Source organism: Strigops habroptila, chromosome 9, assembly GCF_004027225.2.
Source record: "Strigops habroptila isolate Jane chromosome 9, bStrHab1.2.pri, whole genome shotgun sequence".
Taxonomy (NCBI): Eukaryota; Metazoa; Chordata; class Aves; order Psittaciformes; family Psittacidae; genus Strigops; species Strigops habroptila.
The window spans coordinates 25,480,264-25,500,869 of record NC_044285.2 but is presented as its reverse complement, the minus strand read 5'-3'; the positions used below and the strand labels follow the sequence as shown (position 1 = coordinate 25,500,869).

Sequence of the window (20,606 nt, the reverse complement as noted above, 5' to 3'; positions counted from 1 at the left end):
TCTTCCTTTCTGATGCGGGTGGAGGAAATAAGATGAGGCACTTGAGAGTGAAATGAAGAAAGAGCACAGTCAGTGTGGAGTTTATTCTCCAAGTCATAGAGGGATGCTGTTAAAGACATAGCTTGTGTTTGAACCTCTTGTATTTAAATGAAGTGCAGTCTTGAGGTCTGCTTTGCCTTGAATTCCTGTGTCTTGCTCCAGCTAAGAACTACTGAACCCAGCAGGAAGAGGGACTAGTGAGTGCCTACCGTTGCTTAGAGAAACAAGACCAGTGTTGTGCCATGAGCAATTGCACCCTCTTCTGGTTATGACTCTGTAAGAGCAGTTGAGAAGTTCATTGTAGTCACAACTTACATGTTACGTCACATTATCTCTATGATATGACCAACTATCAAATGAATCTTGGTTTTATATGTTTATGTAGCCTGGGGCTAGTGAATGACCCTTGTCCAGTAAAACAAACAAGGGACAAAAGTTTGGGGTTGTTACAAATCCAGGTGTTAAGTGGCATAAGTGACATCAGAACCTGGCTCACAGCATGTTACAGATCTACCAGAGCCTTGCCAAAGCACAGAGATTCTCTGGCTGCTTGCTCAATCTGTTTCCTGAGACCCTCTGATACCATCTCAAGTGTAAGCCTAGTACTGCTGACATGAGAGTAAACCCAGTTGTCTTGTGCAGCTTGGATAGGCAGACTAGTTCATACATGCCTGAAGCTGGGGTTTTTTTCCCCCATTTGGAAATATAAAACACTGTTTGTTCATTTTTCACCTTCATATCATTTTAAGAGTTACTCTGTGATAGGAGTAGCTGCTTTGAGTAAAAATAAAAGCTAAATCCTAAACATCTTTAATGTTTTTAAGTTTGGAAATGAATTTTGTTAAAAAGCTTACTTAATCCAGTTTGGTCCCCAACGACATTTAAGGCCTTGGAATGTCATCCAGGTTTTTAATTTTATCTGGTCTCTGTATTTTCTATTCTTAATGGTAACAAGGACAAGATGTGCTAATATAGGCTAATAATCATGCTATCTATAGTTTTCTATGTCATCTTTGTACATAAAATGTGCCTATTTCCTGAAATTTATTACTGTGTATGGATGAGAGATGTTTCATTAAGTTTAGGTGAGGTAATACGTTGCTAAAAGGGCTTGAAAAGGGAAGGCTTTTTGCTTGGGAGAAGTGGGGTTGTGTTCCTATTCAATCACACGCCTTTAAAAAAAGAATGAGATTAAATCATAAGACAACATCACAGGGAGGAGCAAGTAACTGCATCTGCTGCCAGCCCAGCACTGTCTGATGCTGTACAAACACATCTTGATGCTCACAAACCAGGAGGCTGCATTTCTCCCCATTCTGACTATTAAGCTGTGCTTTTGGCATTCTGATGCTAACCAAGAAGACACTGTGGCTTCCGAAAAGATCGCTGAGTTTGTGATAGCAAAGAAACGACAATCTAGACAGATGGCAGGGTCTCACATGAGAATAAAATCTGCGTGGTTGTGATCTTCCTTTATTGTTACCACTCAGGCAGTGACTGTTTCTTATTTCTGATGCTAACACACACACCCCCATTGCCACCAAAAGACAGTCCATCACAGGGATAAACAAGCCATAAAGGTGCCATTCTGTTTTGCAAACCCAAGCACAGCTCTATTCAACAGCCAGATAAGGACTAGGAGACTTCTACTAAACCATCCTGCAGTTTTTTATGGATCCCAGAGCTTTGCTTTGGAGGAGCCTGTAATTCATGTTCAATTTCCTCATATGAAGAAGCTTCCCTTGGAAAATGGGTTGCAACTATTGCACCAGGCAGACTTTCCTGCATTTTTGTATCAGTGAATCTAAGTAGCCAAGTCAAAAGCCCCTTCTGGGTTTCCGAAGTCATACAGACCAGAGGCAAAACCACGTGTTCTGTGATGTAAGGGAGCAGCTGATGCTGAAATTAGGGCTTATGAGCAAAGGGTGGTGAATAAACTAGGCACATGCATGGATGCTGCACAGGTAATGAAATACGGGTTTTTGAAACTTAACACTTTCATCAACAGATCAATAGAGAGTCCAAAGCAGGCAAGTGCTAAGATCACTCCCACAAATTGATACAGATAATTCCCTGGGAAGCACCTTGTATAACAGTGCATTCCCAACTTTTCCACCTGCCTATATGTTAAATTTAAAGCATGACATGTTTGTGCACGTTGTAATGCAGTTCTTGCCCTGACAACACCAGCTCTCCTAGGAGCTAATAACAGACTTCATGTTGGCCTGGGAGAAGGGGCCAGTGACTTCTTTACCACTGTCAGATGTCTGGTAGCTGGCACTGCAGCCTGTGAGCCCTAGCTCCAATGCTACTCATTAGGCCTACACAATACATCACCCGAGTTCTTCATTCTGCCTCACACCTTCTCAAGGATTTAAGATTCTTTAGGGAGGAAGGCAGTGGGGAGAGAGGAAAGAAATTCCCAGTTAAATGTAATCATTAACTGAAGTGGTCTTTGATTTCTCTGTTGCTCAGTTTAATTAGATGGGATTCATTCCGAAGGCAGCCGCCAATGTCAAAGGCATGTTAACTGTAGCTGTGAATTATTACTGCATCAATAACAATAATGAAAAGCTTGGATGCAAGCAGAGCCATTAGGCTTTGGAGCTGTAACAACTAGTTTTCTGTTTTCAGACACAATCTTCCCTCCTTAGCGTGCCTTTCAAATATTTTTGTTCTGAGAACTTAGGGCCAGTTTTTCTCAACTGCTTCTATTCTTCAGAACCTGTGTTTTTATCTAACCAGGTTCAGCCTTGCCTTTTCACTGTGGACCTCTCGTATTAACATGGAAATGGCTGGTTTGAGTCATACCAAAGGGCACAGTATCTGCACTGAGTCACACCACTCAGCCTGTTACCCTGCCTGTTAGTGCCTGACAGGAGGAATTCAATGACAACAGGTCATGCCTACAGAATTCCTTGATACAGGTGCCCAGGTGTCAGCAACACCTTCCTGAATTAGCCAAACTTTTTAAACTTAAGGAAAACTGCAAATACTGCTGGTATGCAGTGGTCAGCGCTGCAGAAGGGCTACACAGGTCTGCTTGCACTTTGGGCTTGCTTTGGTCACTTTGTTGTACTTCACACCTTTGTAATGCTCCCTGCATTATATATCTATTACCACCATGTAAGCAAGACTTATTTGTTCACCCTGTATACAGGCAGTGTCCCCACATCCATTCTCAGCTCCTAGGCTAGGAGCTAGTGCTGCAAGGCTTAGCAATTATAACTGGGAAGTCCACAAGTCTCGGATAATGAGACAGGATAACGTTTCTCAGAGCTACAAACCCCTGGTCCTGCCGCAGGGTACCTCTGTGCACTTGCCTGGAGATGAGACATGCCACGGCATGAGGAACACTGACTGCTTCTAGAACTCTTCTCTCCAATTGCCTGCAGAATCTACCTTTTATGCCATAAGGTATCTGACAACTGATCTGTTTCTTCTGACTTAAAAAGTCCTGTCAGTGATAGCACAGTGCTGACAATGCTGGTAATGAGCCTGTACATCTAATAAGGATCAGCAAGTCTGCAGAAATCAAGGGCTGTTGGTGGTAAGAGCTAAACTTTGCACTAGACTCTGCATATTAAGAACCCTATGTGAGTAGGAAAATCAAGCTAAACCACATTGGATTAAGAAAGTTACTGGACTTGGGCAAGAATAAAATGATTTAATGCAACATATAACTTCTGGTTCACAAAAGATTGTCTCTAGGCTGTTATTCTATCATGTTTACACAAAGATTAAGGCAGATTTTCACTCATCAGCTCATCTGGAAAAGGATTTTTTGCAGTCAAATTTTAAGTTCACTAATGCTATCAAGTGCAGCACCTTCCACCAGCAGGTATCTGAGGATTAACAACTAAGACTGAAAACTTGCCTTTTATTCTCTATAGTTTCCTCTTCACAACCATATTCTTCCAGGGTTTATTTCTGTAAAGCTCCTTCTTTTGGAAGCCATATGGACAGGTATCTGTTGAGATCTCACTGATTCAGGCCTCTGGTCCACCGAAACAAACTGAATCACAGTTGTAAATACTGAGATCCCTTTTCTTTTTACTCTCATTATTGAGAAATTGCATTTGTAGTCCCATCTGTGAACCAGATTAATTTGGAGCCATCTGCCATGAGCAAATTGCTAATTTTGGCAGATAGCAGAGAGATGCTAGTATCATCCTTATGTAAACATTTGATGTCAGCTCCGATTGTTGTGAAGAAAACAGCTACCCGTAAAGGTGCTTATGGCTGCATCATGAAGGTGCAGGAACTCAGATGACTGATTACAGCTTCTTAAAGGACAGAAAGAGGCTCAGCAGTCAGCACAGACTGTGCCTGGTGTGCTGCAAACACATCCACTGTAGCAAGGCAAAAAATGATGTGAGAGGGATTTGTGCAAACTGAACGTGCTGCCCTGAGAGCTGTGATGGTGTTCAGAGGAGAACCGGGACCATTTCACTGAACTCACACAAGTGCTGTTAAGAAAATGCCCCTGAAGAACTCATCTGGAGTCAGAGGGAAAACTTGTACTGATTTTAGTGGTCTTCAAAATGCACGATGATGATTTTACTAATGACAAATGGAAAGGGAATCAAATATGAAGGAAAATGTGAGTTTTGAGACCTATACTTCCTGTTCTTTGCTGGTGCAGTTTAGGTGCAGACTCCAGGCTGGCTGAACACACAACCCACTGTATTGATGTTTGTACAGTAAAAAAAATGCTGATATGACTTCTAGCGGGGAAAACAAAAAAGTCAAACCTCAAAGACTGAATAGGTTGGGAGACAGAAGATTTTATTAAAAAAGATAATTTGCTCAATTGGCTTCACTTATCCATTCCCTTGCTTCTACAGTAGTAATGGACCAAAAAATTAAAGAACTAATATGAAGTTCCCTCTTAATTCCAACCCCATAGGACCCCAGCCAGATCTCTGGTTTTGACATGTACCAAGAAGTCCCATTTTGCCATTGTATGTATTGGACCTGTCCTGTGCAGTGACAACTCTGCAGTTTAACATTCCTACCCTGTAAGAGATGAGCCACCTGATTCAATAAGCTTGGTCTAAAGTTATTGCTGCATCTGTGTGTGCTGAGTTTTACTATTTCTAATCCAGCCCCAGTCTTTTTGATAGTTATTCAGTGATTTGTCTTATTTAAATGAGATGATACTCATCGTGTGGAAGACCTGAATGCGGATTGCCGTGCCAACAGCCTGCAGTACACATATACTACTCTTCTGCCTCTATGCAGTACAACATCAGCCTGCTCACTGTGCCAAAAAGCAAACAACAACTACCAAAGCACCAGATTAAGCTCACTTTTCTTTTCTGGAGAATACATATTCACTGAGTACAAATCTCCTCAGGAAAAGCACCACCTGCACACCCTCCAGGTGCCATGAATATTAGTTTGCTTTGTTGTTCCTCTTAATATTCATGAATAGGCTGCTTGCTTTCCAAATGTCTGTCATCTATTTAGGGAAAAACAAACTATCCTATGATTTAAGTGACCAATCAGCGATACAAAGTGACTGGCCAAAGCAAACTATGATTTAAAAAAGAAACTTGGGGGATTAACTGCAGTAAATTACGTAACGTTTGGAAATAACAAGTGAGCTTGTAAAAATCACAGGCCCAGAAAAGCTCTTTTGTTACTTAATCTAGTTTGAGCAGATAATTGAACTTTCCTTTATTTCCCTGACAATTCAGCTCTCAGTGCTGGGCCAGGTCCAAACCACGTCCCATCGAGGTCAGCAAAGCTTCTACCTGCACTGTGGTGGATGAGCAGGGCTGTCGCAGCACTGCATGCTCTACAAGCAGGCATCTTCCACTGCATCCTGGACCACACTTGCACACTGACAGTACAAAACAGTGAGAGTGCACCTCAGAGCATGGTGTGGCATGTCTGAGGAGAGGTTAGCTCTGATCTGAAGAAGAGAATGGGTCCTTTAAAGCCTCTGAGTGAAGCACACCTCTATGGTCTTCCCACTGTAGCAAAAGTAAGATGCTTGCACCATGATGACTCTCACTGACCCCAAAATCTCCCAGAGGTGACAGTACCTTTCAAAACAGTTCTAATATTATTAGCTATAGAGTTATTTTGGCTGTAATTGGTGAAGTCTTCTCCCCAGCTTTATCAAAGGGCTCACAGATCAGTACACAAAAGCAAGGCTTCAAATTGCCAGGACCAAGCAGAGTAGATTTGAGGAGAAAAGTTCTTAAAATAGCTTTGTGAACCTTGCTTGGAGGTAAACCTAAAAGGAAATGCGTCTCAAGCACATCGCTGTTTAGCACACTCATCTATCATGTGCCTTTAGAGAGAGGTGGTTCATGCTCCTGGCTCTCATACGCTCCACATGTAAACAGAGTAATTTCTTCCTCTCCCAAGACACCCCTGACACGCACGGCTGCAGTGCAGGAGAAGCTGTTGTTATAGTTACTGGCTATGACTCGCCCTGCCATTAGCACGGTATTTTCAGTAAATGGTGCTTAAACAGCAGTTGGGCACAGGTTTGTAGAATAATGACTGCCTACATTCACAATAACATGACACAAGCATCTCTGCCACCCGATCTCTTCATCCATTTCTCCCTGTCCTTTATATTGTGATTTTCTTACATAAGGAACACAACAAAGGTCACTTGTTACATTTACTTCTGCTCCCTGGAAAGGTCATCATACAGGGGAAAGCAGAGCTCTTCTCAGGCAGCTCTCAAGTGACAGGTATGGAACACCCAGGACACATCATCTTTTAGAGACTCTGGCTGGTGAGCAAAACTGCTTTGCAGGTCAAGTCTGTACAGAGCCATGGTTTTCTGCCTTGGTTTGGGTGTATCTTTTGCTAACTAGACCCAGCCACTGTAACCCCACAAGAGGCTGGCATAATGCAACCTGGTACATCTTCAGTCAGGATTGTGGTATGATGGTAAAGTTGTAGGAGTGAGCAAAGATACATGCCCATAAAATGGATTATGCTGAATGATGCTACTCAGCTGCTTTTGAGATGCAAAGACAACAATTAACTGAGCTGACGTGAACAGACGCAAATAGGAACAGCTCTTCATGCCTGGCAGAGAAATGAGACTTTGGTATAGAGGCAAATAATAACCTCTCAGAGGCAGACAGCAGGAAAATGGGAACTAACAGGGTTTCACAGACCCCAGACTCAGACGAATGAAGGTGATGTATTGAACGTTTAAGAGAGAACAATCAGAAGACGCTGCTTCTGCACCTTTGCCTGGAGTGCAGCACAGACAGCCAGCCCCTAGCTGGAAACAGGCTGCTACACATGAGTCCAAGGAGCTGCCTTCACATGGGTTTGTTCAGGCAAACTGAACCTTGTGTACATTTGATGAATAGTTTATACTCACCCTTATATATAAGAAGTGCTGTGACACTATCTTACAAATTTCTCAGATATAAACTGTTCCAGGAAGTGTGAATTTTTGGCACTACTCGACCAAAAAAGTGGTTTTCCTGTATGTTTTAGAATGTATAAGTAGATGATTAGGACAAAACTCTGCTAATCTATCAAGAGCTTTTTGTGAAAGCAATTAGGTATGGGATTCCCAAAAGACTTTCTGAGAAAGAGTCAAGCAAAGATAGTTGCCGAATGCATATCAACACTGCTTTGGAATTAGCAACTTGTGTTCAGAACCCACTCCTATATTAGCTTTGTGATTTGACAAGCTAACCAACTTTGTCCCAACTTTGCCTAACTACACACTTAATTCCATTTAATGTTATATCACTATATACACATATGATTTCATATATACTATGAAATAAATGTTAATTACCATCACTGCATCAGTGAAACTGCTGAAATGGAAGTCCCATCCTGCAGCCCTTTACCTGCAAACGCTTCCTGCAGTCTACTGAAGAGCCTGAACCCCAGCCAGGGAAGTTAATCCTAGTGTGTACATAGGATCTTGCATCAAGCCAGTACTAGTCCCAAACATACTGATGAAATCTGCACTAGTAACAAACCTTGTAAATAAAGCTGAAACTGGCACCGCAGCTCCTCTCCCACACACGTTCTCCTTTAAGTTGTAAACTGTGCAGCAGATACAAACCTAGCTACAGAGGGATGGCTGCACACTGGCAGGGAGAAAAGTCAAACAGACCTGCTATGAAATGTATCATTGAACTAGAGACGCTGGAGCTCAATTTCAGCTGCAATAAAACAGCCTTATTTCACGGTCCTCTGTCCAGTTAAGCCAGCAAGGCTGTGAATTTCAGTGGACAAAAGTTTTGGTATTCAAGAGATCTTACAGAAATCCACATGAATCCCATCGCTTGCTTTCCATGACATTTCAGGAGAAACTTGCCATTAACCTGCATTAATTACTGGCAGTTCTTCACGCTACTGAAAAAACCCCTCTTCTATTCTACTTTCTACCCTGTTGGCCTATAGGGTGGTCAAACTTTCTAGAAGACAAAGAAAAAAATGGCTCATTCTCCATGTATGATCCGTATTTTGCTACTTACATTTTGTCAGACTAAAACCTAGTGCTAACATTTCAGTTTTTAGGTCTGATAGAAGAGATTCTTTGTATCTCTTGTGCTTAAACCACACATTAGAATCCCATTACTATAGCATGTTGCTGTTTCCAAGTATTAAGCTGAGCACTTCTGAATGTTGTCAAGGTTGACCCTTAATTTTTGCTTTGGCTACATGAAATTACTATTGAAAAACTATGTGCCAAGGGGCTTATCCATTAAAAACATTTTCTTCTATGATTGACTAGTATTAATCATTTTCTTCTTTCACACACAGAGGGATGTGTTCCAGTGGGCTTCAAAATGAGCCTTGATATATAAGGTTATTCAAGTTTTGAATGCTCCTTTCTAAGCAGTGAACATGCAAAAATTGTCAGTGGTCAGTAATGTATGTAGGCTATTCCAGGCATTGGCAGTAAGTACCTGCAAATGAAAAGGAGCAAAAAAGAAGGAAGAAAAGAAAAGTTAGGGACAGTGATATGTGACACCTGAAGTGACAGGATTCAGACTTTGTGGGTTTTCACAAAGACCCTTCTGTAAGTTACTGATGGCTTGTAGCTAAGGATCCTTCCTCTGAGTCATAGTTGTTCACTGCTCAGATATATAGCAGGTTAGCTCATGCTGTAACATTATGTACTGCCTCAGCATTTCTGAACCGGAGCTCTTTGGAGATGGAGACTAAGATGATATGTCTGTACTATGGCTAAGTACTGAAACCTAGCAGACTGCTTGCTTGCTTACAGTTATTTATAAGCTTGTGCGCTTTCAGGATTTACTTAGGAAAACCAATTGCACTTAATACCAGAACAACAGCATGGCAATAGTTCATATTTATAGATTGCAATATAATTTCAGACAGCCCCAAATTCCTTTATAAAGTGTGTGTCTGTAAATCAGCCTATAAATCAGTATGTTCACAAACACTGTAAGACTGAAAAGAACACTCAGTGAAATTGAAAATGCTCAGCATTTAAGTCAGGCAGAACATGTTTGCTCAGACTGGAAAGTTATCATCCAAAAGGACTGCCCATGTCTACTCCGGGCATTTAAAGCAATGAGCCTATAAGGATTTTGTTTTATGACTCCTGCACAGCACCTCTCTGTGCAGTACCACTTCCCTAACGCAGGATAATACCTTAAAACTGCACTGGAACACTCCACTAACCTGTTTTTCACCACTTGGCTTCCTGTAATTCAGCAGCAGCTCCACAGCTCCCACCACCTCTTTCCGTATTGCATACAGCAGAGCATCTCCCACGTACACACTGTGGCTCAAAAGTAACTCCATGATCTCCAGATTTTCATTCTCTATGGCTATTAAAAGGGCACTGCGACCAAGAGGATCCATACAGTTAATGTTGATGTTGTAGTAGATCTCTGCCTCTTGCAAGGCATGTTTCACACTGGCATAGTCCCCCTTCTCCACAGCGCTGAGGTAGGCCTTCTCCTCCGCCGAGAGCTCTGCCTCTGCTCGCACGATCTGTAGTGGGATCCGGTCTCTGTACGGTGAGTAGTTTACCTTTTTGTAGTATAGCTGGGCCATTGTTCATAGTGACCGGGCAACCTAGGGCTGAAGAAGAAGCGTGCATAAGTGACAAAACAGACAAGCAACCCCTAACTGTTCTTCACAGGGGACAAACTGCCAAAGGTCCATCACAGTAAAAGCTTCCGATCCCTTTTTAAGCTGTTTTATTCTCAACACATTCCCCTTGAGCAATCCCACGTTAAAAGGATACCTGGAAAAACAAAGGTTACACTGCTGCTCAGAAGAGGTACACAGAATGGGAGACAGTGTATTTTTAACGCAATGCTATTGATTTCTCTTACCTGATCAGAATCATGACCTTGCTGTTTATGGATAATCTATCACATCTGCAAATAGGTGGACTTCTCATCTTTGCTTCGTTTCCTGCTCGATGTTTTTCTCACTTCCCTCCTTTTTCACTGCTGAACCAGGCCCTCAGCATCTCTGAGCTGTCAGTCATGGGAGCTGCTGATTTGTACTCTCCTATTTACAGTAATAAGGTTTGTTTTGATTATTTTTGCTGATTCTTCTCTGCTTCTACCTCTCAAAATAGGTTTTCGTTTTTCCCTAATGTTTAGTCTTTGACTAGGTCACAGTCTTATTTTTAAAGCTTGCATGTTTTTAAACATATTTTGTCACTCTCCTTTTTTATAAATAGGACCTAAAGACAGGCTGATGTAGAAAGCCACCACCCTTGTTCTTCAGAGGCAGTGGTGGTGTTTGCGATCTAGGAAAATGAGAAGTAAATCCTGCCTTGGAAAAGTGTACCAAACTACATTAATTACTGTTTCTTCCCATGGCTCGAAGAACCTAGCAGGCGACTGAAGTCATAGGAAACATGGGCTGCACAGCTACTCACACATCAGCAAGGAAAGAGCTGTGCTCATCTACTTCTGTTTGGCACCAATAACCTACACCACATCAGGGCCAGGAGACACCACCAGCTATTAACTAATTGGATGACTTATTTCATGCCCAAAGCTCAATAGTTTCCTGCAGCAAATTCACCAGGGCTTTGTTCCATTTTAGTGCCCTATCCAGGAGAAAGAGGAGGTTTTGATAAAGAGATAATGAGAAGGAAGATCTTGAGGTTCAGGTGCCAAGCCATGAGTGCGACACCATAGGTTCTGGTTCTCCCATCCCACCGCATGCCATAAGGCAACCGTGTTCAGCAGAGACAATCTGCATTTTGCCTTCAGCTCCAGTGTGCTGGGCCTGGTGCAGCAGCAGTGGGTGGATCTGCGCTCCAGCCCAGCTGACACTGCAACCGGTGGGTGGTTGTAGCACACAGCAAAGCTACATCTGCGAATTTCCTGGGGAGCCAGAGATCTGGAACAACGAGTTTGGCATCTCAAGAAATGTGCTGTATCCCGGTTTCCCACAAGTACGAGGAAAGTTTTTGTTTGTTACACTTCCAGAGTTGCAGTTCTCTGCACATATGCTTCAAGCTGAAGACACACAGAAAAGCGTTAAGAGGCAGAAGGGCCTATCTTCTGAATAGAAGCTATCACAAAAAACATCGATCTATTTTCTGTGGTTATGCTGCTGAAGCTTTTAGAACCAAGGAACAATCTTGAGTGACTTAGGAGCTCGAAGTCTCAATAAGCTACATGTAGTAGCCAACTACTGTGATCTTCAAAAGGACTAAGGTTCACTCTTCATATTTTGGTTTTGAAAATGTCATCCCTGCGGGGTCCAGACAATTCCCACTGAAACACTGATGAGACACAAAAGGATGCAGAACGAGCCTGACAACAAGTAAGACCAAAGAGATCTTTGGGAAAATAAGGCTAAGCCCAAATGGGAAAGGAAGTTATGTCCTCGTGACAATCTGGCTCACTAGAGAGGGAACACCAACCAGTGGGACTGGTAACAGAGGACAGTAGCCACTGTGTGGAGATCTCCAGGAGGGATTCTGGTGACAAGTGAAGCTGCTGAAGTGGAACTGAGTGTTTTTCACTGCTCTTCAGTTTAATTGAGTGTTTAGTAGATGGTGAGTAACATTTGGAATGAGTTATAACAAATGTCACCTTATGAAACGTCATGCTAGAATTGGATCCCTTTCCTTTCCAACAATTCTGGAGAAAGAAAGCTTCAGATATCTCAATTTCTCAGTGAGATCTCATCTCCCAGTACAACCCCAATCCAAGAAAGCATTTTGTTAATACTTCAAGCACATAGGAAGCCTATAAAGCCAAACAGGAAAGACTCATGAAAGGAATTATTTGCCCTGAATAGTGATAGGACAAGGGGTGATGGCTTTAACCTGACAGAGGGCAGATTGAGATGAGCTCTTAGGCAGAAGTTCTTCCCTGTGAGGGTGCTGAAGCGCTGGCACAGACTTTTCCCAGAGAAGCTGTGGCTGCCCCATCCCTGGCAGTGTTCAGGGCCAGGTTGGACACAGGGGCTTGGAGCAACCTGCTCTTGTGGAAGGTGTCCCTGCCCGTGGCAGGGGGTTGGGACTGGATGAGCTTTAAGGTCCCTTCCAACCCAAACCATTCTATGATTCTATGAATTCTTCTCATGCCATCATCTGCCCAGCCTAACAAACATGCACTGCTGACTGGATATGGAAATGATGGCATGTAGTATCAAAACAAATACGTCTGCCTGGATTATATGGAAGACTGCAGAAAAACTGTTAGCTGAGCCACCCCTCTGCCTGACACCCAGCATAATTACAGACGGCCCTTCCAAACCTGGTGTCTTTCTCTTCCAAAACTGGCTAACAGAGCATCGGTCAAGCATGTGGATGAAACAAATGAGGCCAGGAATCACAGCTCTCTAGCTGTTGCTTCCAAGCACCACCAGTCTCCTGGAGGCAGCATCTCTTTGTGAAACAGACAATACTAGTAGACCATAGACCCAGATAGACCACATCTGTCCCAGAGCGGTACTGTCTCCTGCTTAACAGTTAAAAAATGGCAAAAATATTGATGAAATCCAGGTAAGAAAAGGGGCTGGCAATTCAGAGGTGCTCAGAGAAAAGAAGCAATGACGTACTTGAAAGGTAGCAAAAATAGAAACATAGTCACATTAAAATTTTGGAATCTGTGCAGAGAGCCTGAAAACGCCCATTTTCCATCTGAATTCTCTTCACAGAGGGATTTTCTGCTACTTGAGTTAATATTTGGGGCAAGGAAGTATTTTTTCAGTCTATGCCTGATTGCAGATGCATCAAACAATAACCAATGACTGGCTAATGCAGTGGTGATACCTGCAGCACAAACAGGCACAGAAAAACTAAGAGAACCACATAGTAAACTACACAAGGGTAAGAGGACTTAACACTCAATTTGCACTCTATCACCTCTCTCTAGTTGGGTCACCCTTCTTCCTGAATTACTAGTCCAAATCTTTAAGCCATTTCAGCCTGACACCACTTCCATGTTGCCTGGCACAGAAATGAGAGCTTTAGCCCCTGAAAAGCAGCCATACCTGGCAGAAACAGCTTGTCTGGTTTGGGGAAGGAAGGTTTCCAGACACATTACTTTGTCTAATAACACAAAATGGATTTTCTATCCCATTTCCCAAATTTGTCTGCATCTTCCAGCACTCAGTTCAGATGTATTTAATCCCTGCATCAACGGGGCCACTTTCTTCAGTCTGAAGAGTGAAATGGCATCACAGATGCTACAGGTGGGTCTGTTGGGATCTCTGCCTGCTTTTGGACTGGACTCTTGGGCTGGATATGTTACAATCACAAGGGAATGGTCTGACTTCAGTCGAGGGCTGAAAACAATGGCTTTTGCTAAAAACTAAGTGGCTTTATACATGTCACTGTCTGTATGAAATCTACAGCCAGCACTCTACAGACACTGCACTGTCCTCAAGGCCCTTGCATTGATTCTCCTACCCTGGATCATGACCTGATACCAAATGATCATCAGATTGATGCATCATGCCCAGGTGAATGAGAGGTCGCTTCAGCACAACAGCAAGAACAAAAATTAGCTTTCCTTTCTTACACTTGTTGTTGGAGAGAACAACGTGAAAAGTTTAAAGCAATGTGTGATAGCACAGGAAAAGGCAAAGGGGGGGCAGCCTGAGCGATGGGTAAGAACCAGTGAGGAGAGGGCAAGGAGAAAGAAGAGCAGGGGAGCAACACCGAATAATAGCCATTAGTTAGAGCTGTGGTTAAGGCAGAAAGAAAGGCAAAAGTCACTCAGCAGCACTGCCTTTTGCCACTAAATATTTAATGAGTTTCAACTACGCATTTATTTTTTAGGATCTGTTAAACCACCTTTATTTCCCACTTCACATGCACAACACACTCCCACATGCCACTATCTCATGGGAATCAGAATGACCTGTAGGAAATGGGATGAGTGTAACTGAAAGGATGGGAGCGAGTGCTGCTTCCCATCCATGTAGTCCTACTGTAAAATAGCACCTTCCTGGCTTTTATTTGCTGTTCTCATCATTTGACTTTTCACGATGCTGAGTAAGAGGTGGAAAAGCACCACTGCTCTGATTGCTGAGCTCCCTGTGTAATGGGAGCAGCAAAGACTGGTAGAGGTTTTGCATTTAAATATTGGAGCTTATCGCTCCCAGCTGATGTGAGCGTCTGGCTACCTGAGGAACAAATCAAATCCTGGATCTTGAAAACAAGCCCAACAGACAAGAGCTACCTTTCCTGTTTGATGGGACACAGTATGAGCAGCCGACTCACATCACACATTAGAGCAGACAACAAAACACCCCATCTGCCAAATTGCAAATAGAGAGGTTGGTTGTTCCCTCCTACTGGCGATTCACTCTGACACATGCTGGCAAAACTGTGTGTGTGGCTTTAAATGTCACTACATCTTCTGTCTCGGATCTGCAGAAGGGTTTATGTGCTGGAAAGCCTGCCTGAATTGTCTAGTTGTATCAGCGCAATAAAAGAACTGATCTCTGGCAACACATCTTACTTCACTGCTTCCATCCATCCTCTTGCCAAAGCTATTTTTTCTTTTTGGTATTTCAGGGAGAGTATTTTCCTCATCTCGCATTTCTAATCTGGACTTTGGGTCTGGAAATCATGGACCACTACTGCTAAAACAGCCTGACTCTTTCATCATGCTCAGAGGCAGGTTGTGTGCTCAGTAATATTGATCTTTTTTGAAGAAGCTTATAAACCTGAGTTATGAAATAGTCCAGAAGGGCCACTTAGCTAAATAATATTACGTGTAGTTAATGGACCAATTGAATTTGTGATTGGATCCTTCTTTTAAGTGCCCTAGATCTTATTTACTAACAATGCCTGACTGAGCTTACACCTCCCACAGTTTGAGGAAATAAAACTGACTTTGTAATATCCTGCAATTCCTTTTCTTCTGCAAAGATACCCTCTTGTTCCAGAAAATTGCCTTTTCCATGGAGTTCAGTGGGAACCAGATTGCAACCCTAAGCCTCACCGCTTCTCACGATGTCTCCTTATCACATTCACCACCTTTTTGGTAAGAAGCAGAAATTTTTCCTGCTGCTTTAAATGCAAAAAGAGCCACTACTGAAAAAATGTACAACCTCAGAAGTATTTTAAAATTATACAACTGCAATGACCTTCTGCTGTATATGGCTATGTGAATTCCTGTTAGCAAAGGCCCCATGATCTCGGGAAGTTTATATTCAGCTCGTAAGTTATGCAAGATATATCATTCCCCTGGAATAAGTGCTTTCCAAAACTTGCAGGGTTGCAGTGCAGCACAGAAATGAGAAACCAACAGCTAATAAAACTGCAGATGAGTAATCTGGTTTCACTGCCTAAGATGAGTGAAAGGGAGAGCACTAATAGAGTGTGTGATAAAAATGCAAGGCTGCAGTCGTTCATGATTCACATTGGAGGGTATGTCCTTAGAAGAGGCAGAGAAAAAATCCTTCTTAGAACATTTTTCACTCCTCATCACTTCAGGCATGGTTAAGAATACATACAGACACTGGGGTACTGCATGTAACCTTCTAATCTGAGAAGCATTTGGAAAAGAAAGACAACCTCAAACTTCAGGTTAGAAATTTACAGAAGCCAAAAGAAAATTCTTTGCCAGTAACTCAAAATGTCATAATTTGACTCAAGTCCCAGCTGCAATTCTTAACTTCGGGGGGAGGGTGACAATTATCAAAGATATATGTTTGATTTGGAAAGGCCAACTCTTTGGTATAATTCTCTTCCACTGCGTAATCAATTGATGAGTCATGACCAACCACATATGGGTGCCTGTATATATATATGTATATATGAACATAGCATTACAAAAGATGTCACGTATGCAGTATGCTTGGAGATCCCGTTGGGCTTCAGAAAGTACTTCAGAAAGTACTTCCTGTTGAGCACCCACTGGTCCTAACTAAAACTTAGAAATCAAATACAGTTCTCAGTCTTCTGGCTTTAGGATGCTCCATCATGTCAGTGCAGGACATCTACAAGGCCGCCTAATGCTGCAGGATGGGAATCTTGGCACAGCTGAATTCTCTACTAGATGAATAAGCTCTCTCTGCTGGATAACAGCCTTACTGAGAGCCAGTATGACTCTAGCACAAACTTGCCCAGGATGCAAAATATACCACTTTCCAGTCCATGTGCAAAGCACTTGGTTTGACCTTGCCTTCTCAAGCATTTGATACTCCTTGCTTTCCTCATCAAGCCAGCTATGAATTTTGTTCTGTTCTTGCTAGGTTTCTCTATTGAACTACTTCAGCACTTAAGTCCTTCATAAAACTGGGGACAGGATAGACCATTGTTCCACGGGACCAGGATGTTCTCAAAAGGCTTTTTTCCATGGAGCTGCAGAGGTGGGCTACCATTGATTCACCGCTAGCAATGACCACCTATAGCAACCCAGAAGAGTTATTCTTCTCTCTTTTGCCCCGCAATGGTTCTCTGTTCTCCATCTCCACCTACTGAGCTCGATGTTCTCTTCAGCAGATCTGTATTTCAAAAAGGTGTTCTCCAGACATTTAAGTTTTCTACATCTGTGTCTTAAATAAGTTAATTTTCCCTCAACGGGAAACTTCTTAAATATGTATCTTAGTGTATTCTAGCTGTGTTTTAAAGTATGCAGTGTAACAACATTTCAGTAGATACACAGTCACCACATTTTGTGGGCAGGCTGCTTAATTCATCCACATGAGTAATGCCCTGAGTTTTAACAGTGCATGGGAAAACACTTCTCTGGGGGACTCTGCTTTGCCGTGGAGGAAAAAGATGTGTACTCACCTGGCTCAGCTCAGCGTATTTCAGTCACCTCCATCACACATGACTCTTAAATGCCTGAACAGGATGTACTGGCACGATTTAAGGGTGTAAGTCACCAAGAAAACAGTATTAGGAAACCCCTAGTTTGTGTTATAGCCTTCATTAGTTTCAGTCTAGTTGTACAGCATAAGTTGCAGCATTTCATACCAATCTGACAAGCCCTAGATATATGGGCTTAAACCAGAATCCATTACTGTGAGCACACTGGTATGAGACTGCTCAGCCTCATATACTCCGCAAATTATACTCAAATTATAGACACTATATTCTGCAAATGAACTCAAACAACAAAGTACCTTTTCTTGGGGTACTCAAACAAAAGCTAATACCAAGCTTGTGTGAATTTATCAAACTGTAAATTCATTCTATGCACACATCTATAGTGTCTGCATTCCAGCGAAGTTGCTAACATGTTTGACTTTGCTTTCTCTGGTCTCTGGACAACAATAAACAGGACATCTACTCCTTGCTGTTGTGACTTGCACACAGCCTAAGCAGCCATGTAGAACATGGGCCAAGCAACATCCCTGTCTATCTCCAGCTCTATCTTGCAGGGTCTAGGTAGCCTAAATTTGGTTTTATCTGTCCTGAAAGCAACGCACAGCTTCCAGCATGTCTTAATGGAAAGGATGACAGAAAAAATCTCTGGTGTAGAGCCAATTGCAAAGCTCCTATTTGGGAGGCAGAGGGAGGGGGGAGTATTAACCCATCCCTGGAATATTTCAGTATTCCCTCAATAAAAATCAGTCTGGGCTACTCAAATGACTAGAACGACTTCTGATCATGGAACGGCTGCAGCACATGCTTTTAGCTACTATTACAATGAAGTATTTACAGTTTGTAATTCTCCCACTTCTCTCCACACAGCCATCACACAGGTGTGAATAAATAAAAATGTACCATTGTGAGGAGCTTAAAAAAAAAATAACCCTAGAATATATTCATAGTATGTATCTTTGCAAATGCAGACAGAACAGAGAGCTTATTTTGTCTGTCTGACGTCACTGCTCTGTCCCCTACTCTTTTGCGATGGGCTATCTATTCGTTTTCCACCACTAATAACAAAAAAGAGATGTCAACTGAACTGAGAAATATTGTCAAGCAAGCTGCCCCGTTGTCTTATCTGCTAATGCAGCACTAATGTGGCATGGCATCATTATCATCTCTCTGCTCTGTGTCCACTGTTTCTGCTGCTTGTAATCTCTTGCTGCTGTAGCTATTGACGAAGAGATTTTTTTCCCTGTTTCCACTCCTGCTCAACGAGCGTTGTAATCATTTCTTCAATCAACAAGATAACCTGTGAACACTGTAGGAGAGCTGGTGGCAGCATGGACTGTTAGACCTGCCTTACCCTGGCTGAAAGAGCAAGTAAACCACCCAGTCACAAGAGGAAAGTACAAGATGATGGCACAGGTGCTGGGATGAGGAAAGGGCAGTTGCAGCAGGCTATAAACAATCCACAGTGACAGCTGTGGAGGCTCTGTTTCTTGTCTCAGTAATAGGTGGATTTATTAGTGGTTATCAGTTACCTCTTCTGAACAAGCTCTGCTGGAACTGTTTTCACGGGCACATGTGTAAAGATACAGTCAAGACCCAGTGTACACAGCAGCCATCACCCGCAGCCCCTACACTGACAGTCTCCAGGGTTACTGTGAGTAGTGACTTAGCTCTGGCTCCATTTTAGTTTTGTTCCTAATTTTGTCACTCAAACCAGACTGGAGGTTTTTGGAACAAGAGGAAAGATCTTGTGCTCTATTCTCACTTAAATGTTTCCCAACTGCAAAGAAAGGCTGTTTTAGAGAATACTGTGTTCACCTACAGCACCTCTTGGAGATGAAACAGTGCAAGACCCATGATTACTGTTTCCCTGAGTTAATTTCCAAACTGTAGTAAATATGCTGGTTCAGTCACACCTCATCAGCAAACCCTGTAGTCTGAGCTGCCTGGGTGGGTGTAGAGCTGAGAAGGAGAAACATTTCTCAGAGCAAAAGGTCCTGCTGAATGTACTGTTTTAAAATGATGGAGACTAAGCACTACAGCTTGCAATGGTCGTGCAATCACAGTTTGTCTCAGTCATGTTTTTGCACAGGTCAGGCCTGGTCCTAGCATCCTTCACTGCCACTTCTGCTGAGACAGTCTCTTGACAAAATGACTGCTTTGGCTGTGCAGTAAAGTGGGGCATTTTTAGGGAGGTGGAAATGCCATACAGAAAAAAGAAAAGAGAACTCATCATAGAAAGAAAGTGGGAGGGACCTTTCCCTGACAATGATAATAAACAGAATAGTCTGCAGATAAAATAAAGAGGCAAGTCAAATCCTGGTTCATTAAGATAGCTCTGGAAACCGCCTAGAACTACAAAACGGACAGTTTTTGAAGACCCACAGAAATGTTGGAGGGGATAAAAACACATTCATTCAAAATGGAAAAATATTGTTCTCAAGATAATTAAGCATGTGGATCTAAAAGGCACAAAAAAATGCTGCACAGACAACGCAGTGTGGAAAAGGAGTGACACTTATACTGCTTGTAAGTAAAGAAATGTAGGACACGTATTTGCTTCTATTAAGGCCCTAATAAGGTTCCTGAGTACTATCTCCAGTACAGGACTTGTCTATTCAACTACCAGATCATTCCTATAAAGCCAGAGATTGGGGTCAGAGTTTTGAAGGAGTAACCATGTTATTTCTTAATCTTTACATACTTACATTGTGCCCTTTAGCTACCAACAATAACAATACCCATCTCTTATGTGACTTTTCAGCCACGGATCTAAAGGTATTTTGCAAAGGACAGACAGCATTCATCCTCTCAGTGTATGGATGGGAAATCTGCAGCAAACAGAAGTGACTTGCTTCATCCTTTTATGACAGCAAGGGATAATTGGCCAGCATTGCCCAGAAATACACAGACACATACATACATATATGTATAGCTTAATATATGTAACAGATCCCTCGGTATCTACTGAGACAAGCACAAGGCAGAGCTGTCTCGAGCCAGAATGCCTCCAGGGGAGCTGAGTCAGTGAGCCCCTTTAGATGGATGTGAAATGCTCTTCCCCTGCCCTATTTTTGCCTTCTGTATAGAGAAAACCAAGCAGCAGCTTTGCCTCTGCCCACCCTCTTCCAATCTCATGGTAATGACTTCCCTCTCCCAGGGCCCATGCCCTGATGGGGGGCACAAGTTCTGTCCCACGAAAGGCTGAATAAGAAGTGATGATCAGCTATGGAAATGTCCCAGCTCCCGAGGGAACACCTTATTTTAAATATTCCACAGGGCTACTCTGTCACCTCCTGAAAAATCTGCAGGACAT

The 20,606-nt window shown here is 42.6% G+C and overlaps 1 protein-coding gene across 2 annotated transcripts in view; it reads right to left on the bottom strand.

The window, feature by feature from the left end:
• Positions 1 to 20,606, bottom strand: part of TRPC5 (transient receptor potential cation channel subfamily C member 5) — a 97,139-nt gene that overhangs the window by 58,233 nt on the left and 18,300 nt on the right. For both annotated transcript variants that reach the window (XM_030498209.1, XM_030498210.1), the window contains exon 2: positions 9,700 to 10,104. In XM_030498209.1, the coding sequence (XP_030354069.1) occupies positions 9,700 to 10,077 (378 nt within the window). In that variant the 5' untranslated portion in view covers positions 10,078 to 10,104. The remainder of the gene's footprint in view (positions 1 to 9,699; positions 10,105 to 20,606) is intronic.